The sequence below is a fragment of the Acanthochromis polyacanthus genome, chromosome 20 (assembly GCF_021347895.1).
Source record: "Acanthochromis polyacanthus isolate Apoly-LR-REF ecotype Palm Island chromosome 20, KAUST_Apoly_ChrSc, whole genome shotgun sequence".
In the NCBI taxonomy this organism is placed as follows: domain Eukaryota; kingdom Metazoa; phylum Chordata; class Actinopteri; family Pomacentridae; genus Acanthochromis; species Acanthochromis polyacanthus.
This window is the reverse complement of record NC_067132.1, coordinates 12043956-12071357: the sequence shown is the minus strand read 5'-3', so window position 1 is coordinate 12071357 and position 27402 is coordinate 12043956. Positions and strand designations below refer to the sequence as shown.

Here is a 27402-nt window from a genome sequence, read left to right as displayed (position 1 = left end):
GTAATGACACAGATGGGGCCAGCCAGGGATTGTAAAGGTAAGCTAACCCAGTCCCAGCAATTTCCCACAGACTGCAGTCTGTTTGCTTTGTTTGCTGTCTCTTCAGGACTGTGTTTTTTTCCCCCACTGTTTTGACAACCTACCATCTGCTGCAGGGCCAATCTAGATCTCATATACCTTCCCCCGTCTGTATTTACTCAGCAGACAAGACTTTAAGTTTGGGACTAAAGATAATCAGTTATGATAGTCTGAAGTGTACCCAAAAAATGGTGACATGTGTTTGAGGCTGTGATTGGAAGAAAACATGACAAAAGTTATTTTAATAAAATATTTTATTCAATAATAAAAGAATAGAAGAAGATAACCTCTGACGAACACCACCTGAAATTCAGTCAAACACGGTAGAAATCAATGTAAAAGGATGTTTAAAAGACTCCAAAATAGCACAACACAACACAGTTCAGTAAAAATAAGACACAATAAGCTGCTGAAACAAAGCTCGGTTCTCAGTCCTTATAAATTTAGACTACAATACATGTCGAGGTGTTCCAGTTGTGCCACAATGACTACAATTCAACTGCCCACATTCTCTTATTTTTCTCCAAAGGATATGCAGAATAAGGATACAAACGGTTCTGCTGGGCCACAATATCAAGCCTTGGCATCTTGAATAAATAAAGTGTAAACACAGTTGTAAAATAATAAATTAAAAAAAAAACACCATTACAAAGACTGTAAGGCTTCTTCTATACACACAGATGCACTATGGCATGAAGACAAATCAGTAGTCATTTTAATATTCTCGTCTTACTCACCTGTTGAGGTTACCGCTGTTTTGGTCCTTTTTTGGTCTCAGTGCTATCCTGTTTAGGTCTTGCAGATCTGGCAAATTGCTGTGAATTTATAGTTAAGGTTGGTAACCAGTAATCATGGTCATTTCATAGATAAAGGTGCCATTAATAATAATAATCATGAAATGGGTCAAAATGGATTTAGGCAATCTCGCCCAACTACTGCGCACATCATAGCTCTTAGAATTGTTGAGGAGGTATTAAACCACAAGAAAGAAGCAATACTGGTTTTCATTGATTTCAAGACGGCTTTCAAGTCATCTGACGGAAAGAAAACGTTCTAAATTCTACTGGCATATGGAATCCCTTCTCCTATTGTTGAAGCAATAAAAGTTATGCATGTCAGCACTTCTATGGTAGTCAAGACTCCTGAGGGCAACACAGATCTCCTCTCCATAGACAGAGTACTTCAACTAGACCCTCCAGCACCTTTTCTTCATCATCTGCTCAGACTATGCACTGAGGAATGCAGTCTTGCCCTCCGATGTCCTGACCCTAAAGCGTCGTCCAAGTAGAAGACACCCTAAAGAAGTCCTCTCAGAACTTGCATTCACAGATGAAATCCCCTCCTGGAAAACACTCTCAGTGAAACAGAAGACCTTCTGCATCAGGTAGAGTGAGAAATAAGACTGATTTGACTCTTCCTGAATGCTGGAAAGATGAAGTTCATGCACCTTAAGCCAAAATCTGAAGAGATATTACAGCACTAGATGGGTCCGAAATCGAAAAAGTTGACGATTCCCTATATTTTGGAGGCTCCACCAACACGGCACATGACATAGACCCAAAAATGGATAAAGTTTGGGGGAGCATTAAACTAAAAAAAATGGTTATCTCCAATTAAAACAACCAAAATGAGAGTATTCAAGGTGTCAGTAGAGTCCATCTTACTATATGGATCTGAGTCCTGGCCTCTATCGAAGACTCTCTCAAAAAGAATTGATGGGACTTATACCAGAATGCTACGGAAGGTACAAAACATCTCCTGGAAATCACACCTCACCAACAAGTCGCTATATGATCAAAATGCATGTTTGTCAACCATCATTAGGCAACGTAGACTAGCACTAGCTGGACATGTGGTGAGACACAGTGAAGCAGCTGGTTGAGTACTGGTATGGAAACCTGATGCTGTCAAAAGGGTTGGCAGGTCTAGCACAACATTAAGGAAGGTGCTAGAAGAAGACACTGGTCTGTATGACAGACAACTTTTGGCTACAATGCTGGACAGAGGGAGCTGGACGAAGAACTTCATTCATGTCACCGATTTCGTTGGATGCCACTGACTGACTGAATAATAATAACAAACATGATTGTATTCTTTATGCATCAAAAACTGTATGCCTGTCTTTCAACAAATGTAATACACATATACCACAGAAAACACACACCAAAGCCACAACTTCACTGAACACGCATTTTATCCCCCAAGCAGCTTAAAGCCACGTTGGCCCTCTTCCTCCAACTCTCAATGCCTCATATGAATTTAATTTGAGAAAAGGTCGCAGGTGTTTGTTCATAAATGCCAGAAGACTACTGGCCAAAATTGACCTTATAAGAGCGCGGGTCTCTTGCTTTCCTGAGGTTGTCTCACTTACTCAGTGACAGCTTCTGCCAGTCACTCACATTGATAAAGTGTTTGGCTGTGAGACAGGTTAAATAAAGAGGGAGGAGTCAGATGTGTGAAATTCAGTCTCTGTGCTGCTGTCTGTTAATAAACCTCACATTTTAATCTAGTACGTTTTACCCAGGTTGTTCTTCCAGCTCACTAATTTTTGTAGCAAGCTGTTCGAGGACTCACAGGCTGTACTCTGAGGGAAGCAGCAGAAAAAAATCATTATGAGGAATTTTGTCAGGGACTGGCCTACATCTGTACCAGAACGAACCTCACTTGGCTTTCTCATGTTCCAAATAGACCAAAATAACAACCCAAGTTCAACTTTTAAAATGTGCTTATGCTTTCTTTTTACAACTCTTTCAAGCAGTGTAAGAAACACCTTATAGATTAATGGAATTAGAAATGACACTTACTCATTTTTTTTTGCCAAAAGTAAGATGAAAAAGGTGATGCCAATCGTAATTCCGCTCAGTAAAATGGAGCTGGAGCTAGCAGCATTTAGCTTAGCTTAGTGGAGATGGTAAACACAGAAAAAACAAACATTGCAACCAAATTTGTTACGGTGACTGAGCCCAGCTAGTCGTTTCTCCCTGTTTCCAACCACTATGCTAAGCTAAGCTAATCACCTGCTGGCTTTGACTTCATATTTCTGACCACAGAGACATGAAAGTGACGTCAATCTTCTCATCTAAAATGAAGTTTGATCTTAACCACCAAAAACAGCATTAACCAAAATGTCATATTATTGCATTGATGGGCGGCACACTGAAAAGGATTCGCAACTTGAGTCAATTAAATGCAAACAAAGACAAAAAAAGCGGGGCTACTGGCACTCTAAACACCAATTTTGAGCCATGAAAAACTCTGAAAGGTTACCATGCATCCTTAAACCCAACTTTTTCAGGCCTATCAATGCCTCACAACAAAAAAATACCAAAATCCAGTTAGCAAAACTGCCCACACAGTGACCATATCTCTATAAATATAAAGGATATAGAAATATATTTTTAACATAATGCAACACAGCAGTTCTTAGTGACAAATAAAATATTCTTAAATTACAGTCCAAGTTCTGTCGTCGTTACCTTCCCTGCAATGCAGCTAAATGCAGAACACCACCACAAATAAATGAGACCGCAGACATCTCTGTTCATTCTTTCGGCTGAAAGACTAATACACTGTCGCCAAGCTAATTGGCTACGGGATGCACATTAAAACACCGTCAAAATCAATAGCCTTGTTCCATTAGACAAGTTCAAAAGTTGATGCACAATTATCTGTGTTGAGAGGAGGAAGAGCAGGTGGTGGTTCAGAGCTGCCAGAAATTAGTCCCCGTCCTCCTGAAGGCACCGAGGGCCAAAGCCAGGAACACATCTGTGCAGAGGAGAGTGCACATGGTAAAGCCAAACACACACACCCCGCCTAACTGCCCCTTAACACCCACGCACTCAGTCTGATGTCTTAGCTGCCTCCAGGGATTCATTTTCTCCTTTACCTCTGTTGCCTCTAAGGTATTTTTCCATACCACACAAATGAAGCATTTAAAATTCAATTATTTTTTATCATAAGATGTACTATAATTTAAAAAAAAATGACCAGTGCTACTGTTTTAGTCATTCTAAATAGTTACAATACATTTTAGTAATTCTAAATATTGTTACATTGTACCGTAGTCAAAACCCACATGTCTCTACCTTTGCACACCAGTTAATTAAATCCAACCCAATACAGACCACCTGGATTTACACTCCTTATAAAATCCTTGTCCTTGTTCCGTTTTGTGAAGCGGGGATAAAAGGATACAACAACGAGGGGCTTGTCATAGAGAACGTAGCCGTTGGTTTCCCGCAGGGCTTTCTCTGCACTCTGCTCACTGGGGAGCCCTACGAAGGCCTGCCCTTTCATCCGGCCCTCCTTCATTAACACAATGTCAAACCTGAGGAGCAGAGCAAAGCAGGGACACATCATTATCACTCCGAGCCTGTGGCCTGGCCGAGTCAGCGTAAAACTCCGGCTATTCAGTGTAAAGTATTAGATGATTGTGTAGCACAGACAGCAGCAGCTGTCAGTAATGTATCAGTGAGACCCAACCTCAATGTTTGTATTCTAATTTCTACAGAGTAGTAATTTAAACTCAAGAAAACAAATAAATATGGCTGAACCGCTTCCTCGAGTTATTCAAGTAATTTAAATATGGACCTGGGAATAAAATTAACAAATTATAAAGGGAATTTAAATTTGACGGCACTCTTCTATTTTAATTGGCGCAGCTTTTCTAGTGTTTACGGCGTTTAGCAGATCAGATCACTGAACTATGAAGACAGTTCAACACAGTCAGACTTTCTTTGTGTGAGTTGGCTCAACAAAAACCTCACTCATCGTTAACAGGTATAACGGTGGTTTTCAACTTTCTTTGTGAGCTCAGACTTTCACCTATAAGCTCGTGCCACAAACTGAAGCAATTAATGCTTGATTTGACTCGTTTTCCACAAAATGAATAGATCACAAGCAGGTTGTTTTAATGGAGAACAATGAGGAACATAAAAACTCATGACGATAAAAAGCTGCAACTGGAAATTATGTAAGACAGGAATGCTGGTAAAACACTGTTAAACTTGCATTAATGTTATTTTACTGATCAATGCAGCTGATTATTTCTAACAGCTGCACAATAAAATGATTCAACTTCATACATTCAAACATGATGTTGTACTGAAGTGCATGCAGGTCTGACTGTCTTGTAATGAAGGAATTCAATTTAATTTGTGGCCAAATCAAAGTGAAAATAATGTTACTGATTGAATATTCTTTGCAATAAATACTAATAAACTGATCAGTTTTCTTATTTATGTTCTATCAGCTGCAGTATTAATAGCAGCAGTTTGAATGAGCAAAAAACATATTTGTGTGATTTCTGTATTACCAAATAAATAGCTGTGGGGTTCCCATGGCTTTGAGCAGCCCTACAAATAAACAAAGAGGCTAACTGTACATCTAACATTCAGTACAGGATGGTCACTTTGACATCACATTGTAGAAAACCTCAGACAGTGTGTCAACAAACTCATTTTGGTGTGAAAACTTCACATGTGCACACAAACAGACCTCTGGACACAACTGGAAATGTTCCTCATTTCTTCTCATTTAGCAACATCTGGTAAGCAGTGGGACAGAAAGTGTAGCTAACCAAATCATTACTTTACGGCTGACAAAATCAACATAAATACATGCTAATGACAACAGCTGTGTGATCAGCTACATTAACATTTAAAATAAATGATCACAGGAAAAATTTGTCTTCAACTTTGCTGCCACACAGTGTGACTGAGCACAAACACACACACAGCTCTATTCAACCTCTATCTACCGCCCCCCTCTCTCTGATATCAGCCGTATTTTGTTGTAGTTGTTGATCTCGTGATAAAGTTGTTCTCATCACATATTTTTCTGTTTCCGTTATCAGACAGCTGTGTGAAATACATTATGAAAAAGGCAGGGATTAAACTCGCTGGTGGACGTGCAAACAGAAAGCAGCGCACACCACAAACCTGTAGTAATATTAACTTCTCGCCCTCCTGGAGGACACGTTCTGGATATGTGCAGTGGACAGTAAATAGTATTCCATCCCTGCTTACTGCGAATGAAATGAAAATGACCCACTTTGGTTTTCCAGTGCTTGCACATTTGCCTGCTGCCCAGACTCCACTCAAAACAATACACAGGGGGTTCTCGACTTACGTCGGAGTTCCATTCCTACAGATCGAGTAAGTCAATTTCTGCCGCAAGTCAGAACTCCGGTGAAAATGTAAACAAAGCCGTTGTGTGTATCACGGTATCGATCAGTTCTTCAGAAAACTCATGAATACCAACGACTTTCATGCATGTATGAGTCATTTTACATCAAGATAACAGAAAATGTTGCACTGTTTTTACAACTGGAGTGTCTAACTTCACTTCCATGGAGATGGCTTTCCTTTTCTTTGAAGCATCAGAAGAGTCTGACTTGTGCTTGGGAGCCATAATGAAGGACAAAAAGTTAGTGAATGTAGCACAATGTAATCAAAGTGTGACGATGTATTCATCCGCCCTGCTTGCCAACTAGTTCCATGTAACCAGTTCCATATGTCGAGGACGTCATAAACCGAGGACCCCCCGCATAGTTTAATATGTTGAGCTTTGAGAATTGAAAACATTTAAGACATTTAATGTATAAGGCTTTGAGAAAATTCATTAGACATTGGGCTTAAGACTGTGAGGTGCCACGTAGGCAGACAACATTTGAACAAACTGTGCTGTCAGTAAAGGGAAGTAAATACTGGAAAAGTTTTCCTCTATCAGAAAGTGCTTTACATGCAGACTTCTCACAAACAAAGGCTTAAAGCAAAGCAGAACTGTGATCAGTTTTAGTTTGGCATGTTACAGAATTTATGTTTTCTTTATTTCCTTGTGTAAGAAATACAACTGCTGCTACATTTCAATGGTTCTCTCCATACAATGCTGATGCTATTTTTGCACTGTGCAATAAATGTGTGCAGATGTGTATGTATGCAGGAGTTTATATGTGTGTATATATATATATATATGTAGTCTGGTATATTTTTACACTATTTTGAACTTAAGTGTCTTATCTCTCCCATAGAGAGTTTTTGAAGAAGTTTCATTCAAATGTGCACCAGCTGGTGTATGTTCTGTTTGACAATAAAAGTTGCTATTCCACTCTATTCTGTACTTGTACTTTTGTCAATTAAAATGCTTCTGTACATGGTAAGAATTGGATTCCACTATTTTTGCTTCTTGTTTTTTGATATTGACAATTATTGTGCATTCTTATTATTAAATAAATAAATAAATAAATATGCACATAAACAAATCATGCAGATGTCTACCCACACCCTCCCATGACAACATTTACATCACTCAGACCTATCAGAACCTCACATACTCTTGGATACAGAAACCTTATCATCAGCCATGGTGTTATGATGCCAGCTCATTTTCACTACCTGTTAGCAGTCAGTCTGGAGCCACGTTCTCCTATATTGACATTTAAAAATGAAACATCACAAGCTAGGTTAGATGTAAAAGGAAGTTCGACCTTCTCTGGGCTGACTTATGTCACTGTTTCACAAAGGCTCAGTTTTCTTGGTAAATAAGCCAGTTTAATTATGAAGATTTCTACACTCTGGAGTGTTTGGGAAAAGTAGTTTTTTGAGTGTGAAAAAAGCAGGTTTAGTGTGGACTGAGGGCTGAAACAAGATAAACAAGTTTAATATAAATGTACTCTTGGTTGAAACTTAGTCCCTGAATAAGAGAAGCCAGAGCTGCTCGGACATTAGTTTCATATATTTATTAATTTAAATCATTTTTATCTTTTGCATTTATTTGTTTTCCACACCATAAAAACTATTAAACATTGACCTCAAGACCTATGCAACCGTAAATTTAGCATCTTATTGCACCTCTGTCAGCAACTGTTCTGCTCTTGCATTTAGCTGAAATGAAAATCTGCGGTCTTCTGGATCGCAATGGGACACCCGAGGTCTGGAAACAAACAAGTTAGAACTTCTGAGAGATTATTAAGCTCAGAATTCTTAATCACAAACCAACAAACTATACTGACCCATAAACAGTTAAAAGAAAGAAAAAAAAAAAGCACCACAACTGAGAAGCAGGTCACCAAAGGACAAACTGATCCCCTGGCAGAGCTGCACCTTCCTGTTTATCACCTACATCTGTGTTCAGAGTCTGGCCTCAACATAAGCTCAGTTTGATGACTCAGGTGGAATGTTTATTTGAAGTACTGCTGATGCACAAACATAAAAACGTCCCTCATGATCCCTACATCAGTTTAGATACTTATTAATAACACAAGACACAGTCAGCATGAATTACTAAAAACTCTCAGGAGAAAGTGACAAATTGCTAGAGTCAAAAATAGCTCATGAGGAGGAGACGGGGTGAAGCGACGCACTAGTTGTACCAATGAGAGATGAGGATTAACCCAGTGGATTTTTACATACATGTTTCTTTCGGCTTCTGATGAAAGATCAATGTATCTCCCATAGATGTACTTCAGGTCCTGAAAAACAGATGAGCATCAGTTAAAGCATCTATATATAAATGTCTGTACCTTTAATGAAGCTGTTGTAACATCAAACATCACACTCATTAACAAAGGACACTGATGACACGTGCTAGCGCTGAGCTAACTAATAAAAAAATAACTAAAACTCCACATCAAGCATCATATCCAGCAAACCAAACACGTGCTATAAATGGACTTGCCTTCTCTTCCACTTGCTTTGCGATGTTCTTCACGTACAGTCTGCAGGTTGGCTCGCCCGGTTCATAATTTTTAAACACAGACATCCTTTTTATCTCTGTTTTAAAAGAGAGAGGGGGAAGAAAAAGAAACGTGATGCAAGGTGAATTTCAAAAACAGGTACAAAGGATCACAGAGCTGCCCATACCAACATTAAAATAAATTCAAAGTCACTGCAACTCAATAGCATCCACTCAATGTTTTATTTAAGAGAGAATGGAGGAAGAGCTCGGCTAGGAGATGCACCGAGAGCGATGATTACATGTCTGATCTCCTGAGCGCCTCCCATGCAGTGTATTTTAGATATTACTTGGATGTATCACGTCTCAGCGGGCGTGTACTGTATTTGTATGGAAAGCATGCCTGAACAATGTGTGTCGGAGAAGAAAAATTACACTGCATCTCTGCTCACCGAATGAGCTAGTAAGGGGATACTTTTCTGTCATATTTGCTGTCATGCCAAACAATTCCCACTGTCTGAAATAGTCAACATGTTTATAAATAACATATTTTTTTCCACATTCCACGCCGTTTTGTTTCGATCTACATTATAGGAATATGTTAGAAATAAAAGTATCCTCTATTCTGTTAGTTTGTTAGCTAAGAGGCAGCTAAAGAAGACATGTTTCTGTCCACCTGATTTATATTTAGCTGCTAAATGATCCACTATGCTCACCAGTCACTGGCTGACACTGTCTGTTTGCTGTTTTCAGTCTGGGCAAGGAACAAATCTATCCAAAGGTTTTAGCTAAAAATTGTTTTTGGAAGTGATGCTGATAGGAGCAGTGAGTCTGATCCAAAACAGTAAAGAAAAAATGAACAAAGGGATGTTCCTGTAAAGCTGATCAGAACAGCAGACCAGAGAGATGATTCTCTATAAGTTAGTCCCTGTATGTAGTCAATAAGCTGTTTTAGCGTGAGTGTTCTCTGACCCCAAGAACTCTATCACCTCTTTACTCTGCCAAGGAACGCGGCTCGAAGTACGTTTAACTGTTATTCCGTCGATTATTCCAATGACTGGGGTTGGCTTGTCTGTTAGCAACATTACTGAAAAATGGACTAACAGATGTGGTTGAAATTTTCAGGGAAGATCAGAAATGACACAAGGACCACCTGATTAGATTTTAGCAGTGATGTTGCTTGTAGTCTGGATCCACTGATTTGCTAAAGATTTGTGTGTCACTGCCAGACAGCAGCACGGTGACACTGTAACTATGACAAGTGAACATTATGTCAGCTGCCTGCTGACGATCACATGATTGTGATCCTACTACAATCAGCCGCTGCGGACGTATTGGGACTTTTCTGTTGGAAATGATACAAGGGACAACTGATTAAATTGTGGGGGTGTTTCTGAGTCCCACCAATTCCAGTCGCCGCATATTTAGGTAACGTGATTCGGTATCCGTACATAACGTACACATACATAACACAGTGCTCAGCTGTTTGTGGGTACATCTATAACCCCTCGACGCATGAATTCATTTAGAATTAAAAAAAAAAACATTTTTTGTGTGTATTTTCTTTCCAGATGATGCTAAAACAAGTGGAGATTGTTAATCTATTGCACATTGAACATAGATACATAGTAATAATAACAGATATATAATAATTAGGTCCCACTTCGACCGGTCCTATGAGAAACCAGTGCTTGCAAAAGGTTCTGAGGTACATAGTCCATATGGACAAATCAGCATTGAAGGAATGGATACGCTATCTCTGCAGTCTGAATGAAAGTGGTATGTTGCAAATTTGCGACAATAGGCGGCAAGGGGTTAAATGGTCACAATCTCTTTTGCCGTGATTTCTGATCATCAATAACTAATAAACAAATGCTGCATTTCTAAAAAAAAAAAAAAGCTGCATTTCTGACAATGCCATATCAGGGAATGAACAGCCTTGATGGAGTACTGCACTCTCTGAGTGCTTTTCTTGCTTAGCACTGTTTTTAGAGGAGAAAAATGTACCTACGTCCAGGTAGGTACTTCTGCGTGATCCTGAAAAACTGCTGGGAGGGACTTGATGCTAACTGGCTAAACATGGAGAAGACAACAAGTGGCATTTTTTTTCCTCTATGTTCCTATCAAGCAGCAGTTTTTTTTTTTTCCACAGTCTTTAAAGTTAAATCCACCATACATGCCGATATAACAAACCCTCTATTGTTCTATTTCCTCATGGAACTGGGGTTACATCCAGCATTTCCTACATGTCACTGCTCTGGTGCACTCGGAGTGAACATTGCTGTCACAGCTGCAGCAATGCAAACAGAGAGGCTAAATGGACTGATTAGAGGCTGTTTCTTCCCTGACTTCCTGCAGTAGGGAGTCACATATTCTATCTACTGCTAATATAAAAACATTGATTAGTTACTTGAACTTGTCAGTGTATTCCTGACTCCTGACAATTATTTTGACCTACAGCAATCAATATTGCCAGTTTGTAGCAAGATTCAAGTAATATTGGTGTTGTTTCGCCTTTGACCAGATATCTAAGAGGTGGAAACCTTTACAGACCAAACTCAGACACCAGAGAAGTGTTTCAGTCAGGTTTCTGTTCCTCCACATCTCTGTACCATCCTGTCTGAACATAGTTTGAAGCAACAATCCACAACCATTTTACATTCGGTGACACTGCTAGTGACAAGCAGTCCTTGCTTTGATATTCTGCACTCAAAATTGGGCACACAATAGCAGACGGTCATGATGGGTAGCAGTGCATTACGGAAGGCCACCGACGATTTCAAAAGGAAAAGAAGATTCTACATCTTTCCTCAGTTCTTGTCATCACGGGGGGATCTTAGGAAGGTAATGCTGATGTTACATATTTACCACGAGGCTCCTCTTCCTCTGAGGGATTTATCAGTGTCTCATTTCAACTTCCATTCTTCACAGTTTGCACTTTTTCTTTTTTGTTTAGCCATGAAGACTCTCAGCTAACTGCCAGTTTATTCTAATATGCATTTCAAACAAACTACTGCCTCTCCTCTACCTGCACACCTTCTAAACAGAACAGGGTTTGTGAGAGGGAGTGTTACAGCTGTTCAAAATGGAAAATGAGAAAGATTTGTGGACCTTGATGTGGTTACTGTTGAACAGCATTACACTGCACCAGGAGAAAAAGCTTCCATGCACGACAAAGGATGAAAATTCCTATTCTAAGCATGCACTTAAGCTGAGAATTATTCCTCCCAGTGTTTTCAGTGGCTTTTATTGATTTGAGAAACTTGTAAGGTCAGGTTTTTCTTTTTCCCTGTCTCTAATCACCAGTTTGTGATAAATACTGACAATGTTCAAACAAAGGACCAAGGCACCCACTGACTCGTCAGATTTACCATCTCTTGACAGCCGTCCCTTTTCCAGCTCCTTCCTAGAGACGACTCCTGATGTGAGATCCTGCTCGTCGTCGCTGTGCTCCTCCTGCTGCTGGGATGTCTGGGTGCTGGGGTAAAGCTTCCCGAAACCTTCAGCCTTTGCCGCCTCCTCGCTCTCATCCACTAGAATCAAGGATTAGAAGGTGTTGAAGGAGCAAAATCTAGTTATCACCTTGTTACTACATTAATTCTGGGTGTATTTCATATTGTGTGCCACCTAGTTGGATCTGCCTGATTGCTTTATGATATGAAACAGAAGGGGACACTCCCTCCAGCACAATGGAAGTTTTCAAAGAGTCTACCAATAGCAGATGGTGAAATAATCACTTCCAAAATGTTTATCCTCTTCAGTAAACAACACAAGCTCAGGATGAGAGAGCGGAAGCAAATCCTCTTGGTCACAATTAGTTTAACATATTGGTATTTAGAATTTCTCACTGTGGAGTCGGAATAATGTGAGTGAATTAAAAATAATAGTTTAATAAAGCGAAAACGAGTGGCGACGATAACGGCAAGAAGACAGTCACAGAAGTGAACCAGAAGCACATTCAGTCTATTTCAAACAAAGAACTGTAATCAAAATCCACTCCTGTTTTGCAAACATGAGTCTGAAAGGCAGTGGGAAGGATAACTCTTTTGAGGAGCGCATGAATGCGCGCACACATGTTGTAGATGGAATTACTAAGAGCAGTGAGCCTGTACAAATCCGAGGAGGAAAATAAAAGCTTGTCATCCACATAAGGTGTATGTGTGTGTGCACCGGAGCAAGAAGTGTTGGGGAGCTTTTCCGCTCTCTGCAGAGAACTAGATCACTGCTTTCAAAATTATCCTCCTCCTTATCTGTCCCCCCCACCTCCCCTTTTCATTTAAATAGCTTGTTTATCGGATCCCACACCCCCACTTCCCCAAAACAAGACTAATCCAAAAAGCCACCTGTCATAGTTTATCTTTCCCCTGCCTTTAGGAAATCTTTTGTGTGTGACTTTGAGATCTATTTTATTTCTCAGAGACTTGCCAGGGAGTGAAGTTGTAGCGAGAGAGAAGGGAGATAAGGCAAAGGGGGAACTGCACAGCTGACAAGTAACACAGACTGTGCCCTCAATGACATTTGCTCGTACAGATAATGGTAAAACCTTTTTTTGGTGCAACTTTCTGCCGTGATATACCGCTGTGTAACACTTGGCACCGACTTCACCCATAGTAAGAGCTTTAACTTATGTCAATACGAGCATCAAACCAGCTCCTGCTTCAATGCGATAATAAACATGATGTATAGTAATAATCAACCCCTTAGAGTGCCTTTCCTGCACATAAGAGGAAGCATGCCCCTTTATATATGGATTCCCTGGATGAATTTGCAGGTTATAGCGTTGGTCAGATATATTTTTACTGGCCAACCATAAAAGAAGTAATTTTTTTGTATTACTTAACACAACTTACAAGGCTATTCACATTTGGATGGATGGATGCATTTCATTCATGACTTACATGTGTGGAAGTGGGCATTTGAGTACATCACACTGGTAGGTAAAGATAAATTTAAGATATATAAGTATTCCCAGTATTATTTAGCTTTGTCTCACGATGCTAAAATGTGATGCCAAAAGCGCACAAAAAGCATGAAATTATATCCTTCATGGTTGATGGATCATTTCTCTGTAGAAAATATTGTCTTGTCAAATTTTCTACATGGAAATTGTAGTTGTACTGATGTCCAGTTGTTTAATTTAACTGTAGGGTGTGGTTACAGGTTCAACAGATCACACCTCTGATCATAAATCTCAGTGATGCTTGTGTGGTGAAACAGGTGTAAAGCACTCAGAGACGGCAGAAAAAACCTGCTATCTGTTAAATGTAGCTCACCTACTGCTAACTGTAAAACAAAGTAACAAATGAAGCAGCGAATATTTAAATACAACTCTAAATTGCATATTATGTGCGGCTTGTTTTACATTATTTTATGATGACTGCATCGCATCTGAGGAGTTTCATGAGCGATCTAAATTTATCGGTTGTAACAGTTCACAATCATCATTGTCGTAAAGCTGAGAAAATGTATTTTCTCTGCTGCCACACTGCAAAAACTAAAAATCTTACCAAGTCTATTTGTCTTATTTTTAGTCAAAATGTCTCATCCCACTTGAGTTAAGATAAATTCACTTAACAAGTGACATTTCAGCAAGATGCAGGGACTTGTTTTAAGACAACACATCTTAAATCTATTGTTAGGTCAAACAATCTTGAAATTATCTTGTTTAACAATTAACCCTTGTGTCGTCCTGCAGGTCTAACTAACCTGTTTTAAGCTTTAAAATATGGGGGGGGAAAATAAAATAAAATATATATATATATATATATATATATATATATATATATACATAAAAGAGCGAAAACTTGCACATTTTCACATTTTTTGGGGAGAACCAAAATCCAGCAAAATTTGCTGGATTTTGATTGATTTTTTTCTGAATGTTCTTAAAGAAAATATTATAAGTTTTACTGATATATGTATGGATATTTTTAAGATTTTTTGGAAGATATTTATTTTTTGAAAATATTTATAATTTTCTTTTTGTATTTGTTTTTTAAATTTTTATTTCTTGCTAAAATTAGGGATTTAAAAAAAAACTTTCAAGGGAAACTTTTAAGGAATTTTCTTCCTGAAGATTTCGCAAATTTTTATAAATTTGAGATTTTTTTTGCTGAATTTTTGGACTTTTTTCGGACAAGGAAACACAATTTTTTGGTGCCGTAAATGAGGACAACAGGAGGGTTAAGACACCTAAGCTTGACAATCCTGGTGAAATATAGCTTAAAATAAAATTTCCCTGCTAATTTTAAGATCTCAATATTCTAAATATATCTTATTTCCAGAAATCTTACCAAGTTATTTTCACTTGTTCTATTGGCAGATTTTTTCACTTATTTCAAGGTAAAAGTTCTTTGAAATAAGTTTTTTTTTCTTCTTGTTTTGAGAGGGGCATTTTTTCCAGTGCATAATTTCTGCTTTGAGGGCCTTTGATCCGATGCATCTTGAGCAAGATGGGTAAAGAAATAGCAATAAATATTTCTCTTTAATGCTGTATAAGATACAACTAAGTTAAGTTAGACAAGCTGTTAAATTCATCTCCTTGTGCTAAAAGTCGGACCCAAAACTGCAGCTCTGTGAGCAACAAGTCTCTGCTCTAATTGGACATTTCCTCTGGTTGAATTCTTGCAAATCAGTATAATCCACAGAAAGACTTCATTTTACACATAATTAGTGCCGAAATAAGAAGTGGATTAATTAGTCAATCAAGAGCAGAACCAACAACAATTTTGATAATTAGGACATTCAACTCTGTAATGAGCTTTCATTTGCTACTTCTGTGAACTTGCTATCTTTACTCTTATAACATCTTAATTGCTCTCTGCTCTATTTGTCACTTGTAATAACAGAATATGACTCATTTCAACAAGAATAATCAATTAACAAGCCTGAATTCCAGCCGCATGTCTGGACTTTCAACTGCAAAACTGTGTTGGGCTCTTTGTGTTTACAGTTTTAACAGTAGAAACGATCTAATAGACTGACTCAAAGAAATGCAGCTTCAAGTGAATATCTTGGTTAAAATCTTACCTTTGCCTTCATCATCAGGCTGACCCGGCCCACCTCCTTCCACAATAGCTGCCACCTCTGGAGCGGAAATGTGGAATTCAATTTTCTTGGGGCCAGCAGGGTGGGGCTGCTCAAACACATCAGAGGGCTGCAGCACCGGAGCACTGAGGACAGCAGAGACAATCGCCACTTCCCTCAACAACAGTCAAAAAAGACAACGCAATAAAAGTGGAATCTGAGCGGCTCACGGTTCGGGATATTTCGTTCTGGTCAACCGGAGATATTTCCCAGTTTGCAAATATGCGGCCTGGAGGCTGTGTGTGTGTGTATTTATAGTTCAAAAACACAGTTTGTTGTGTGTTATTAAGGGAGCGTGTGCATGTGTGACGCTGAAACAATAAGTCTCCCAGCAACACAAGGCTGTCTTTATGAGGAAGACTTATTGTCTGGAGGTTTTTTTGTCCTCCGTTTTTAGCTGCCTATGAATACTGTCTCGAGATGAGCTGTGCGTGAGGACTGGTGACATGCATGAGTGGCTTTGCTGTACCTCTGAGAGTCTGCTTTGGGAGCATAGAGTAGATCCTTGATCTTGGGCTTCTTTCTCTTTGAAGCTGTTTTTGGTCTCAAGGGTCTCTTGCATGCTTGGTTGACCAGGCCCATCAGACGAACAATCCTGAAATAAAGCAAGCATAGGGAAAATGTCTAACTTGGAGAAAAACAACGGGGAAAAAAAAAAAAGCCTGCCCATCGTCTGGAGTTTAAAGACATTTCCTGTCAAGCCACTTGTGTTTCTAGAAATGTTATTACTGATGAAAGCTGCATTAACATGCTGGAAACAACCACAGCAAATAATGCAAAACAGCACAAAGTCAGTGAGTACAACTGTTGAAGGGAATGTTTGTGTTGACTCTGCCAGACGATCTGCTCCTCACCTCTCTTTGTCTTCATCATCTCCACTCTCATACTCCGACTCTTCCTCACTGGACAGCTCCATCTCCTCCTCTGGTAACGGGGGATATTCAGGAGGGAATGGAGGAGGCATGGGGATGGGTGGAGCAGGAGGAAGGTGCTCAAACTGCAGGAAACATAAGCACATGGTTTAGCTCAGCAACGAATCTTGGTTCATGCTGACCGCCAGAACTGCTCCTCCAGAACGTCTTTTAGCTTTTACACAAGAAACAATGGAAGAGCTTAAGAGCTTATCAAAGTTCTCCCTGCAGCAACATCTTCTCCCATTTAAGATGATACATTTTGTCCACTGCCTGCCTTCTGTATTCTTTCCCTTTCCTTGAAAATGACTCAGCACTGCTTTACTCCATGACATTTTTTAAATGGTTGAAAGCTTGTACATTCTTTGTAAAGCAAAAAGTCTCTCTTTTATGCTGCTAGCAAACATGGAGGTGATGGCTGACTACTAAATGCCTCCCTCAGAAACTGCACAGATTTGGTGACATCACAAATAGTTGAGAAGCCATTAAGTCCCATAAGTGTGATATGGAAAGCTGAAAGCTCCAGTGTACATAAAGTCAGTATGGAACAAATCTTCTGTTTAGGAATCAAACAAGCAAAACGAAAGCATTTGCATATTCATACAGTATACTATAGGTTCTTGCAAAAACGGTCAAGGAGCACAAACAATATAAAGCATTTTCACCCAATTACTTTCTTGTTTTTGTGGAAGCCCCTACATAACACACAAGTTAATATCCTAGTAGCAGTTTCAAAATATCTGCCTCTTTGACATTAGCTTCATTTTCTTATTTAGATAAAAACATAGATTCCTTTTCTCTAAAGCTACTGTGGATAAAAAAAGTGAACACAAGGTTGATGTAAATACAATCACATCTAATATTGAATCCATCTGTGTACAAGTCACGTTTTTCCTGAAGAATATGAAGATGCTCTGTGTTTAAAAAGCAGTAGAACCACTGGCTTTATGAATCAATTTCATTCTTAAATGAATAAACAAAGCAAACATTAAACAACCTCAAAACATACCCTCATCAAGCACTTTATTAGGAACACTAGTGTGATCTGTGGTGATCCAACACAACAGCTCAACTTCATGAATTCGTCTTTAATACGGCCCGAATATTCGGAGGCCAGAAACCACTATTCGGGCCAGTCCTACAAAATAAAAATTGCAGGAGCTGTAATTTCTTCATTGTGGAATAATGCAAAACTAAATATCATGGCAAATGAAGGATGGTGGTGGTCTGCAAATATATTCTCCTGACATAAGTAAACATGCTTGTTTGTTAAAAGTGGCTGCAAAATCCAAACGCCTTTAAAAGAAAAAAAAAAATTAGAGTGTAAAAGAAATGAAGAAATAGAGCATTTTGATTGAATGTCAAATCATATTGCAATCTCCATCCTATTATTGCTTTTTTGTTCAGCCTCACAGTCTTGTACGTTGATGGTGTGGACATCAGGTGTAAAATGTCCACTGAGTTTACACACTTTGGCTTCCCGGAAGAAAAAAAAAGCTGTCTCACAATTAAAACTAATTGCAAACCCCTGATTTGTAGTCTTTTTGGGACAAAAGTCCTCATTTCACTACTTTACACATGCTTTCTTATGCATGTCCACGAAGGAACTTTTAGTCTTAAATTTTATATCTGGCAAAATAACTTCCGCATTATTTGATAATGTCCATAAAAGAAAAAGCAAACAGTTAAGTTACAGCGGCACAAAGGCAGTGTTGACTGAATGACCACACAACTGAGTGTTACCAACTCAATAAGCTGCTGATTGTTGAGGGTACTCAGCAATCTAAACCGGGGGCTGGTTCACTCCAGAAGTCGAATTCCTTCCTTGGAAATAAATTATGTTTCCTGGCACATTTGAATCCTGGTTTCCTTGCCAAACAGTTTTCCACTATTTTGTTGCATTTTCTACAACAGTTCTAAATAGAAACTTACCACGGGTGGTCTAGCAGTGATCGGGCCAAAGGGACATGGTAAATTCATCTTGTTCATCAGATGAAGTACCTGTGTATAATTGAGATATGTGCATGAGAAACGGTGCTAGTTGTATCTAAAGATTCATTCCTCAAGCTGGGTGGGAGCTGGTAATATAAATACACTGCTGCTCTCAAACAGGCAGCCTGTAACTCGGGCTCCATATGTAAAACAGATTGCCAGGCTTTTGCATACAAATACAAGGATCAAGGTGAGATTGAGGCTGAAGTGAGATACCTACACCGAGGCTGAGCATTACGCCGGCTCCTCTGCGACACACTAGCACCACCAAGATGCTAACACGGGAAGCAACAGACATGAAAATTCAAGCAGCGCAGCTCCCAGGGAAATGTTAAACCCATAACTCATGCCTCCCACTTATGGTTTATTATTAATACTTGCTCTCCAAATTGAAATTTAAAAGGCAAATGTTTGCTGTTTGATCTTTAAGAGCTTGGATGCAGTTCAAAAACCTCTGGGACACTTATTCCAGAATATTATTTCTATTTTACGAGATGAATCTGAAGGCTACACATGGCGTCACATTTGCATTTTTTTGTGCAAATTCCCACCAAAAGTTACCACAAGGACAGCATTAAAAGATACAGTAATACATACATGCAGATGTCACATGGATAAAATGATATAACAGACGCAGCATTTACTCACTTGCACATAAAACTTTGGCACAGCTATCAGGGCATGTGTGATATTTGTCAGGATGCTGGTAGAGGGTGGTGGGTATAAATATTTCAAAGTGGGGTTCGATTGAAACTTCAACCTGTAGGAGAGAGGAAAAGGAAAAAGCATTAGTTAGAAGCAGTTCATTGCCTTAAATGCAATAGCAACTTCACTGAAATACAGCGAAAATATGGAAAAAATAACAACATCCCATGAAAACGGTGATTATTTTAACAGAACTGAACAAACAACAGCTGAAACTGAGGCAGCACTGACAAATAAAGCTGATCTAACACAGAAAAATGACATTTTAGAATTGAAATAGACTATCGGTCAAAAGTTTGGACACGCTTTCTCATTCAATGCTTTTTAATTATACATATTAGTTTCTATATTGTAGATGAATACTGAAGACTTACACTGTTTTGTTTACAACATAACTTCATGTGTATTCTTTTATAGTTTTAATCTACAACGTATAAAAGAATTAAATAAAAACCAGTGAATGAGAAGGTGTGTCCAAACATTTGACTGGTAGCATAAATAAAATAAAAATGATTGTATACTTTGTATAGTTTTTAGCAGTTTTGTTGTATTTCTTTCTCTCGTAAAGAGAACTTGGGTTTCAAGAAAGGCGCTTACAAATATAATTACATCACTCACACGGAAAAGGTAAAGAGAGCTCAACATTTATCACACCCTCAGATTCATGAAATTACAATCAGGGGTTCCAGGTTAGGCGCTAATGATTAGAATCTCCTCAGGGAGTAACAGGTGGAGCCTGTTTTATTTAAACCTCTTCATCTGGGGTTCTCTTTGCGTCTGAAGTGTGGAGTGTCATCATGACAAGATCTGAAGAGCTCCCTAAGGCCCTCAGAAAAAAAAAAAGGCTGTAGATTATTTATTCCACTGTAAGGAAAATCATCTACAAGTGGTGTAGATTTGAAAGGACCGGCGGTTTGTCCAGGACTGGAAGCTCGAGCAAAATCAGCCCAAAAGCAGACTGCTTGACGTAAAAAGAAGTCTCCAAGAACCACAAAATTTCCTGAAAGGATCCAAAGATTACTCTTTCAACAAAGACCTTCATGGGATGCGTGCCAGGGAAAAAGCCTTTGGTGTCCTAAAGGAACATCAGAGCAAAACTACAGTCTGCCAATGAACATACAGACAAAGAGCAGGCTTTTTTGGAATGATGTGTTCTGGACAAACGGATGAAAGATGGAGATGTTTGTCCACAGTAAAACAGACATGTTTGATGCAGACAAAAGGAAGCTTTTCAACACAAAAACCACAAAGCAACAGTGAATGCTGGTGGAGGAAATATTACGGATTGGGGTTGTTTTGCTGCCTCGGGGACTGGGCATCTTGCAGTTCTTCTTTTAATCATCACTTTGCATCATATCAAAGAATGCTTGAAGACAATGTGAGGCCATCTGTCTCAAAGTTGAAGGTGAACCAGAAGTGGGTCTTTCAACTGGATAATAATTGCAAACCCACTCAGGAATGGCTCATAAGGACGAAATGGGTGGTAATGATTACGGCTTAATCAAAACACAGATTTGAATCCTGTCGACATGTTGTGTGGGATTTGAAACGGGCAATAAATGCAAGAAAATCCTCAAACATCTTGTAACTGAGAGAAATTTGCAGTTAAGAATAGTCTAGAATATTTGCAAGCTGGTGGATAATTATGCAAAACACCCAGAGTAAATTATTTCTGATAATGCCAAGGGTGTACTTAGCTTTTCCACAGAACAATATTAAATGATCTAATTTTGATTTTGTCTATTGATATTTTTGTTGAATAACTAACTGTAAAAAGATTATCTTCCTTGTGGTTACCATGGGATAAACTTACTTTTTTTTTTTTGCTTCACTGCATGTCAAAAATAACAGACACATCAATAAGTGGCCCAACCAGTCAGCTAAAGCTGGCTGTCTTAATCTTTGGATGACAAGCACTCAGTCAACACAACGGAAGATTCGGCCATTAGGGGACACTGGGAGCAGCGTGCCATGTCAGCACTGCAAGGCTTGTCCTCATGTAATAACAACTTTCATAAGACACCGGCCTGCACAGCATGAGAGAGCAAATTTAAATGTAGCCAAGCTTAATAAGAAAAGGCTGAAGGTAAGGGTACAGTGTATTGGATTTAATTCGTCATTTAGTTAGATTGTGACAAAGTTTGATAGCTGCTGGGACAGACAGAGAAGATAAGTCTGTTAGGAGAGGTCAGGAAGTCTTTGAAAGCTAAGTAGTGTTCTAATGTATTTATTGATTGTTCATTGTTTGACTGTTTTTTTTCTTTTATCAAATGATTTTGTGGCTCTGCATTTGATTTGTTGGCCTGAATCGGAGCTTCTCAAAGGCACTAGTGTAACCATACAAAGCCAAACAGGATCTCCATGATGATGAGTTGTTACTGGCACAACTGTGCGTGCCCACAGTGCGTTCCAGTTTTTTCAGCTCAAAATGCAACAAAGATGGTTCATTTCACTACATAACCTCTGGATCTAGGCTCATTCTAAGTGGGCTGTTTTGCTCTGAAAACCAATGAGCTGCTGCTGGCCCCGCCTCCTTCAGGAAGAACCCGTTACCCTCATTGGTGATTGGCAGCTGGAGTTGTAAATCACAGTTTTGAGTTTGAAGTAAACATCTTCATATCTAAACAGTAGAGCTGCCCCCAAATAGCAATTTCAGGGCTCTGGATAATCGGTCTCAGTTAACTCCAAATATCCTGATCAGATCGTTATTTATTTATTTTTATTCAAATGTTCTATTTGCTGCTGTACACTGTAAATTTCCCCACTGTGGGATTAATAAAGGTTTAATCTATTTATCTATCCATCTATATAACCCCTGAGGGGTGGGGGGGATGAATATTCAGATCTGTAAATAAATACTGGGATACCACCGTAAAGACCGGATATTTGGGTCCAGCCCTACTAAACAACTTTAACTATACACCCTTAAGTTTACAACAACCTCAAAACAAGAAAAGCACTCAGAGAATGGAGAACTCCACCAAGGATGCTCAGTTGTTGTATCATTTCTGACGGCTGAAATCTTGACAAAAGTCGTGGCAGAAATCACAGCATTGTAGAATGTGGTCATTTAATATAGATGTACCCACAAACAAAATGACCTTATGCTGAGCTCAGACATGTGTTATGCATGTGCAAATTATGTATGGATACCAAATGGCATGAGCTAAATATGCAGCGGTCGGGGGGGAATTGATGGGACTCAACCCACAACTTACTTAATTGTTCTTTGTATCATTTCCCACAGATAAGTGCTGATAAGTCTGCAGCGGTCCAATTATAGTCGGATCACAATCATGTGATCGTTAGCAGACAACTGAAGCAATGTTTACTTGTTGTCATAGGTACAGTGATGCCGTCCCACAATGACACAGAAATCTTTAGCAAATCCATGGATCCAGACTGTAAGCCGCATAACTGCAAAAATCTAATCACTTGGTCCTTGTCTCATTTCAACCTTCCCTGGAAATTTCACCCAAATCCATTGGTCTGTTTTTGAGTAATGTTGCTAACAGACAGACAGACAGACAAACCAACGCTCATCGCCACGCAACTCCGCCAAGGCTCTGCCTCCTTGGTGGAGTAATAAAAATGGATTTTAACCATATAATACTTTCAAAAGAAACTGCTAATTGCAAATATTTTAACAGTATTACTATAAATAATACATCTAAATACCATGTTGCTGTGTCAGTCGATGCAAAAAGCAGAAAAAGTGCAAAAAAATTAGGAAAAAAGTTCAACATAACGCACATGTCATTATCATTAACTTCTTTTTATGTTGATAAATTTTCAATGACCTGCATTGGATCTCTGATGGTATGTAAAATTCATAAGTAAACATTAAACTAAAAGGTTTGAGTATCTCTTGACATAAATATATTAACAATAAATGTGTAATAATGCTGAAGACAATCTGCACTTGTCTACAAAATCAAAAACACCGTGGTAAAACCAACATAATACACTCTTCATTACTGAACTACAATTTGCAAAATATCAAACACTGAAATTTAAATGTGGTTAAAACAGAGTAGTGTAATCTGGTGGATAAATGGATGAAACAACAAAAAGGACAGCAATTAATTATTATTCTGACTACCTTTTTGGTCTCACTTGATTAAATCCCTCCTATTATTAATAAATGCATGATTTGTTCAGAAAATGCCACACACAGTTCCTCTCAGCAAGTTTAGACAGCAGAGAACAACATATGGCTGACAAATGTGACATCATGATGTACATAACTGAAAAGTACAACCAATACTGACAGCTAAATATTCCATGAATCCTGCCATCTCCTGATTCTGTCAGATCAACCTCAATATACCGCTCTAACCAATCAGTACATCTCCTCTGTGAAAGTCTTACTTAAACTAGTTTGAGAATTTCTTAAGTATGAGAGAAGGCAGACTTGGTTGTTGTAGCCGCAGCAGGGCCGACTGTCAGCGTTGGAGCGAGAGGTATCAAAGACCACCTGGTCTCACCAACTGGCAGGACAGACGGCCTGTCAGGCGCTCAGTGGCGGCCTGGCTATCTAATTGGACACAAGGCCTCTGACAGCTCCAAACTACAGCTCTCAGATTCTCATCCAGGTTTACTGTCAGCGAGCCTCCAGGCAGTTTCTCCAGAGCCAAACTGACAACACCCTGACCAGGCCTGGAGAACATGTGTCACACATGCATATTTAATTGCATAAGGTAAAGTTTGGCGGGGTATTGACTGACACACTCCGAAATGAGGGTGACAGGGCCTGTTACCTGTTAGTCTTATTTTTACCCCACAGACAGGGCAGAAACATAGAGCAAGAATAATGTACTGAAGAATAACATGAGTTTGTTTAACTAAGGCACCAAAGATGAAACATTTCAGGAGATGGTGGAATGAGAGCATTAGCAGCCAAAAAAACAATCCTTATAATAACATAGTTCACTTGTTGATATTACAGGAAAGCCACACCACAACAACTGCATTATCATAACAAATTATAATGCAGTAAATTATGACCTGCTGTCATTCTTACCCAAGGCTAGGAGCAACACCAGTTTCTATGAGTGGAACATCTGGCTGCTTGGTCTCCTGTTTCTTCTGCTCCTCTTTGACTTGGGCACCACTGTAGGAAAACAGAGACACATTTATACCGCTAATAAGAAGTCTATGCATATAGGTGCAAACTTAAGTAATTTGATAGTTTAATTCTATGCAGCATTGTTTCTTTTTTTGTTATTTGACTAACGTACCTGTCTGCCACTGGTGGGTCCTTTAACACTGTGATTTGATCTTGACCTTTCGCGAACTCTGCAACAAGCGTCTGATCAAGAACCTCCAACTGATGGATTCTGCTGAGAGCCTAACAGAGACGTGATGGTGGGTGAGCAACAGCACACAGAACAAAATGTCTTTTAGAATGATTCTATACACCGAAAACTCACTGCAGAAACAAACACTCACCTTTGCTGCCGATTTCTCGCTTCTAAATGTTGCAAAGGCTGCATGTTTCTGTGGAGATGGACAAACCAGTTCAGACTGGACGACAACTCGAACATTTCAGGATGTGAAAACTCACAAGGCATCCATGACGTGCAACCTACCAGACGACCCCTGTTTGATAAGACCCTGACTGACTGAGCTCCAAAGTATTTCAAGAGGTCCTCCTTCTCATCCTGGGTGAGCTCAGCCGGTAAGTGACGGACGAGCAGCGTTTTACTGCCGTTTGTTTGGCCCTGGTCTTCATTCCTGTCCATTTCCCTGTGGGACAGCTGACAGACAAATGAAAATATTAGACAGTTAGAAAGCAACAACCAGCTCCTGTCACCTAGCCTAGCCAGCTAGACCCATGTTTCTGAAGGCACAAGGGTCTAGGCACGCTCAACAGGGAGGAAGGCGGGCTAAAAGGTTGTCTTTCAAATCACTCTGCAGCAATTGGGTAGGTATACAACCAATCAGCGCAACGAATAGGCTCCTAGAGCGCCAGAAATCAGAGGATGCGGTAGTTCGGTGAAGCCTTATTTATACAGTCAATGGGTGAAGCTCAAGTATATACAGACATGTTAACAGAAAGATTATTCAGAGTCGGTGCTAATGGAGCTCAACGACTGTTGTCGTTTTTGTTGTCGACCCTGGCAGAGAATTAAATTCGTTGCCGTGGGTTGTCTAGCGCGGCTAGGCTAGTTGTTTCCGGTTGTTTCTGTCAGAATCATCATGCCTCTGTCGTCACTTAGTTACGCCCGCCTTCTGACTCTACACTTCATGGTGATTGGTCCGGCCAGTTTTAGGAGAATCCAGCCTCGAGGCTTATGGAGGGTAACTAGACCCACCCTGGCAGAGAATTAAATTCGTTGCCGTGGCTTGTCTAGCGCGGCTAGGCTACCTGTCACCACTATTATGCACTAAATAAGTATTTTTAAATATATTCCTTAAGAGTCACATGTCTTACTTGTCCTGGGTGATAAAAGGATAGTGATATGTAACAGAGATTAACACTTAATGAGTAGCAATATTTAAACTGTTTAATAGAAGGTTTGATAGGGTCACCTACATAGTTAGATGCAAACCACCATAAAAAGAAAAAGATGAAGATTAGCTGAATGAACACGTCATAATTGTGTTTCCTCCCTGGCTCATAAATAACCCACCTAACACTGATAATGGAGCCTCTTTGCGCTCTGATGCCCTCCCCAGATAGAAGCGACTGTGGCTTGCAGGGACCCATCCTTTCTCTTACAAGACAGGCTTTGCAGTCTATGAACAACTACTACTACCAACCCTGTCTCACAAGTTTCCAGTGGCACTTCAACCTCAGCAAAGTGCAGCAGCTTCCCCCTGGTCTCCCTTAGTGCACTTCCAGGTTTTACTTTATCTCTTTATAGATATGTTCTTTACTCATTTATTTCCATTTATGTGCAAAATTATCTATCTCTGTGTTTTCAATTAATGAGTTCGCATTGAAATAATTACCCATGTACCTTGACAAATGGTTCATTCAAAGTAAGGTGGTTAAAATCCAGATAAACCTATCTTCTCTTTGTCTAGAAAACCTTTAATTATGACACATTTTTCCGTCCTATCTCAGGCTAACTAGGGTTCTACTCTGCTCATATGTTTCAGTAGCACTGATAGATGTGCCAGTATGATAAGTTACTATCTGTACTTTCATAAAATTTCATTTGTGTTTTCTAACTTGATGCCAGTTTCCATGTATATACCTCCAGTCACGGCAGTGCAACACATGTCCCTTGAGAATAAAGTGTTTATTGGTCGCTGGTAATGACTGTATTCAAACAGAACACTGTAGAAACACAACACAGGTTTTATAAGTTGCTACGTTGGACCGCATCTTTATACATTTGTCCTCCAAGTAAAGTTAAACCAGGGTTAGAGAAAACGAGAAACGTATTTCAGTATCATAATCCTGATAAGATACAGAGTTAGGTGATTAAATAAACGATAAAGTGATTTATTGGAAATGTGTGGATCCTTTTAAAAAAAAAAACAGGTGCTGCCGAATGAGTTATTCAACCTTATCCATTTCTTAAGTAACTGCAATAACGCTCTATATGATACAGTCATTTGTTGACAACCAAGACAAAGTTAAATTCTCGTTTCTTTTAATGGAAGTTCCGCTCTCCAATGTGCTAGCTCCACGTTAGCTCGATGCTAATGCTGCACGAGCTAACGTGAAGTAAATTAAAGACTCGTCTGAGCTGTTTCACCTGTTAGCTCTTAGCACAACCGAGATAAAGACACTGCATTTAGAGAGCATAAAGCAAAGCATTACAATGAGATAAAACAAACATTTAAAACCTCAGTGAACATATTTGGTGGAGTACCTGTCTTCTGCAGCAGCCAGTAAACAAACTCACTTACGTCAGCTTCTTCGTCTCCGTACAGCGGCGCGGACCTGAACGTTACTGCCCCCGTGTGGACTGGAGGACGAACCAGACCCACTAACAGCAAG

General features: G+C 39.4%; 1 protein-coding gene across 3 annotated transcripts; it reads right to left on the bottom strand.

The window, feature by feature from the left end:
* Positions 1-314: 314 nt before the first annotated feature.
* rnpc3 (RNA-binding region (RNP1, RRM) containing 3) lies at positions 315-27402 on the bottom strand. Of its 3 annotated transcripts, none has more exons than XM_051940518.1 (16): positions 27312-27402; positions 25037-25204; positions 24897-24944; positions 24686-24795; positions 24469-24558; positions 19389-19500; positions 18681-18749; positions 16692-16834; positions 16307-16432; positions 15781-15923; positions 12123-12284; positions 8755-8849; positions 8490-8548; positions 4273-4405; positions 816-893; positions 315-381 (listed from the first exon to the last, which is right to left on the bottom strand). In XM_051940518.1, the coding sequence occupies exons 2-15, from the start codon at positions 25187-25189 to the stop codon at positions 825-827; spliced, it is 1512 nt and encodes a 503-aa protein (XP_051796478.1). In that variant the 5' UTR covers positions 25190-25204; positions 27312-27402; the 3' UTR covers positions 315-381; positions 816-824. The 3 variants fall into 3 exon arrangements, with proteins under 3 accessions (XP_051796478.1, XP_051796476.1, XP_022076402.1); XM_051940516.1 differs by having other exon boundaries at positions 315-665; positions 27312-27401; XM_022220710.2 differs by having other exon boundaries at positions 315-665; positions 27275-27351.

Coding starts and splice junctions, on each gene's coding strand:
- rnpc3 (XM_051940518.1), bottom strand. CDS start 25,189: ATGGACAGGAATGAAGACCAGGGCCAAACAAACGGCAGTAAAACGCTG. Junction 8,850..12,122: donor GGGACGGCTGTCAAGAGATG/GTAAATCTGACG, acceptor CTTTTAAAACAG/AGATAAAAAGGATGTCTGTG. Junction 894..4,272: donor ATGACAAGCCCCTCGTTGTT/GTATCCTTTTAT, acceptor ATAAATTCACAG/CAATTTGCCAGATCTGCAAG.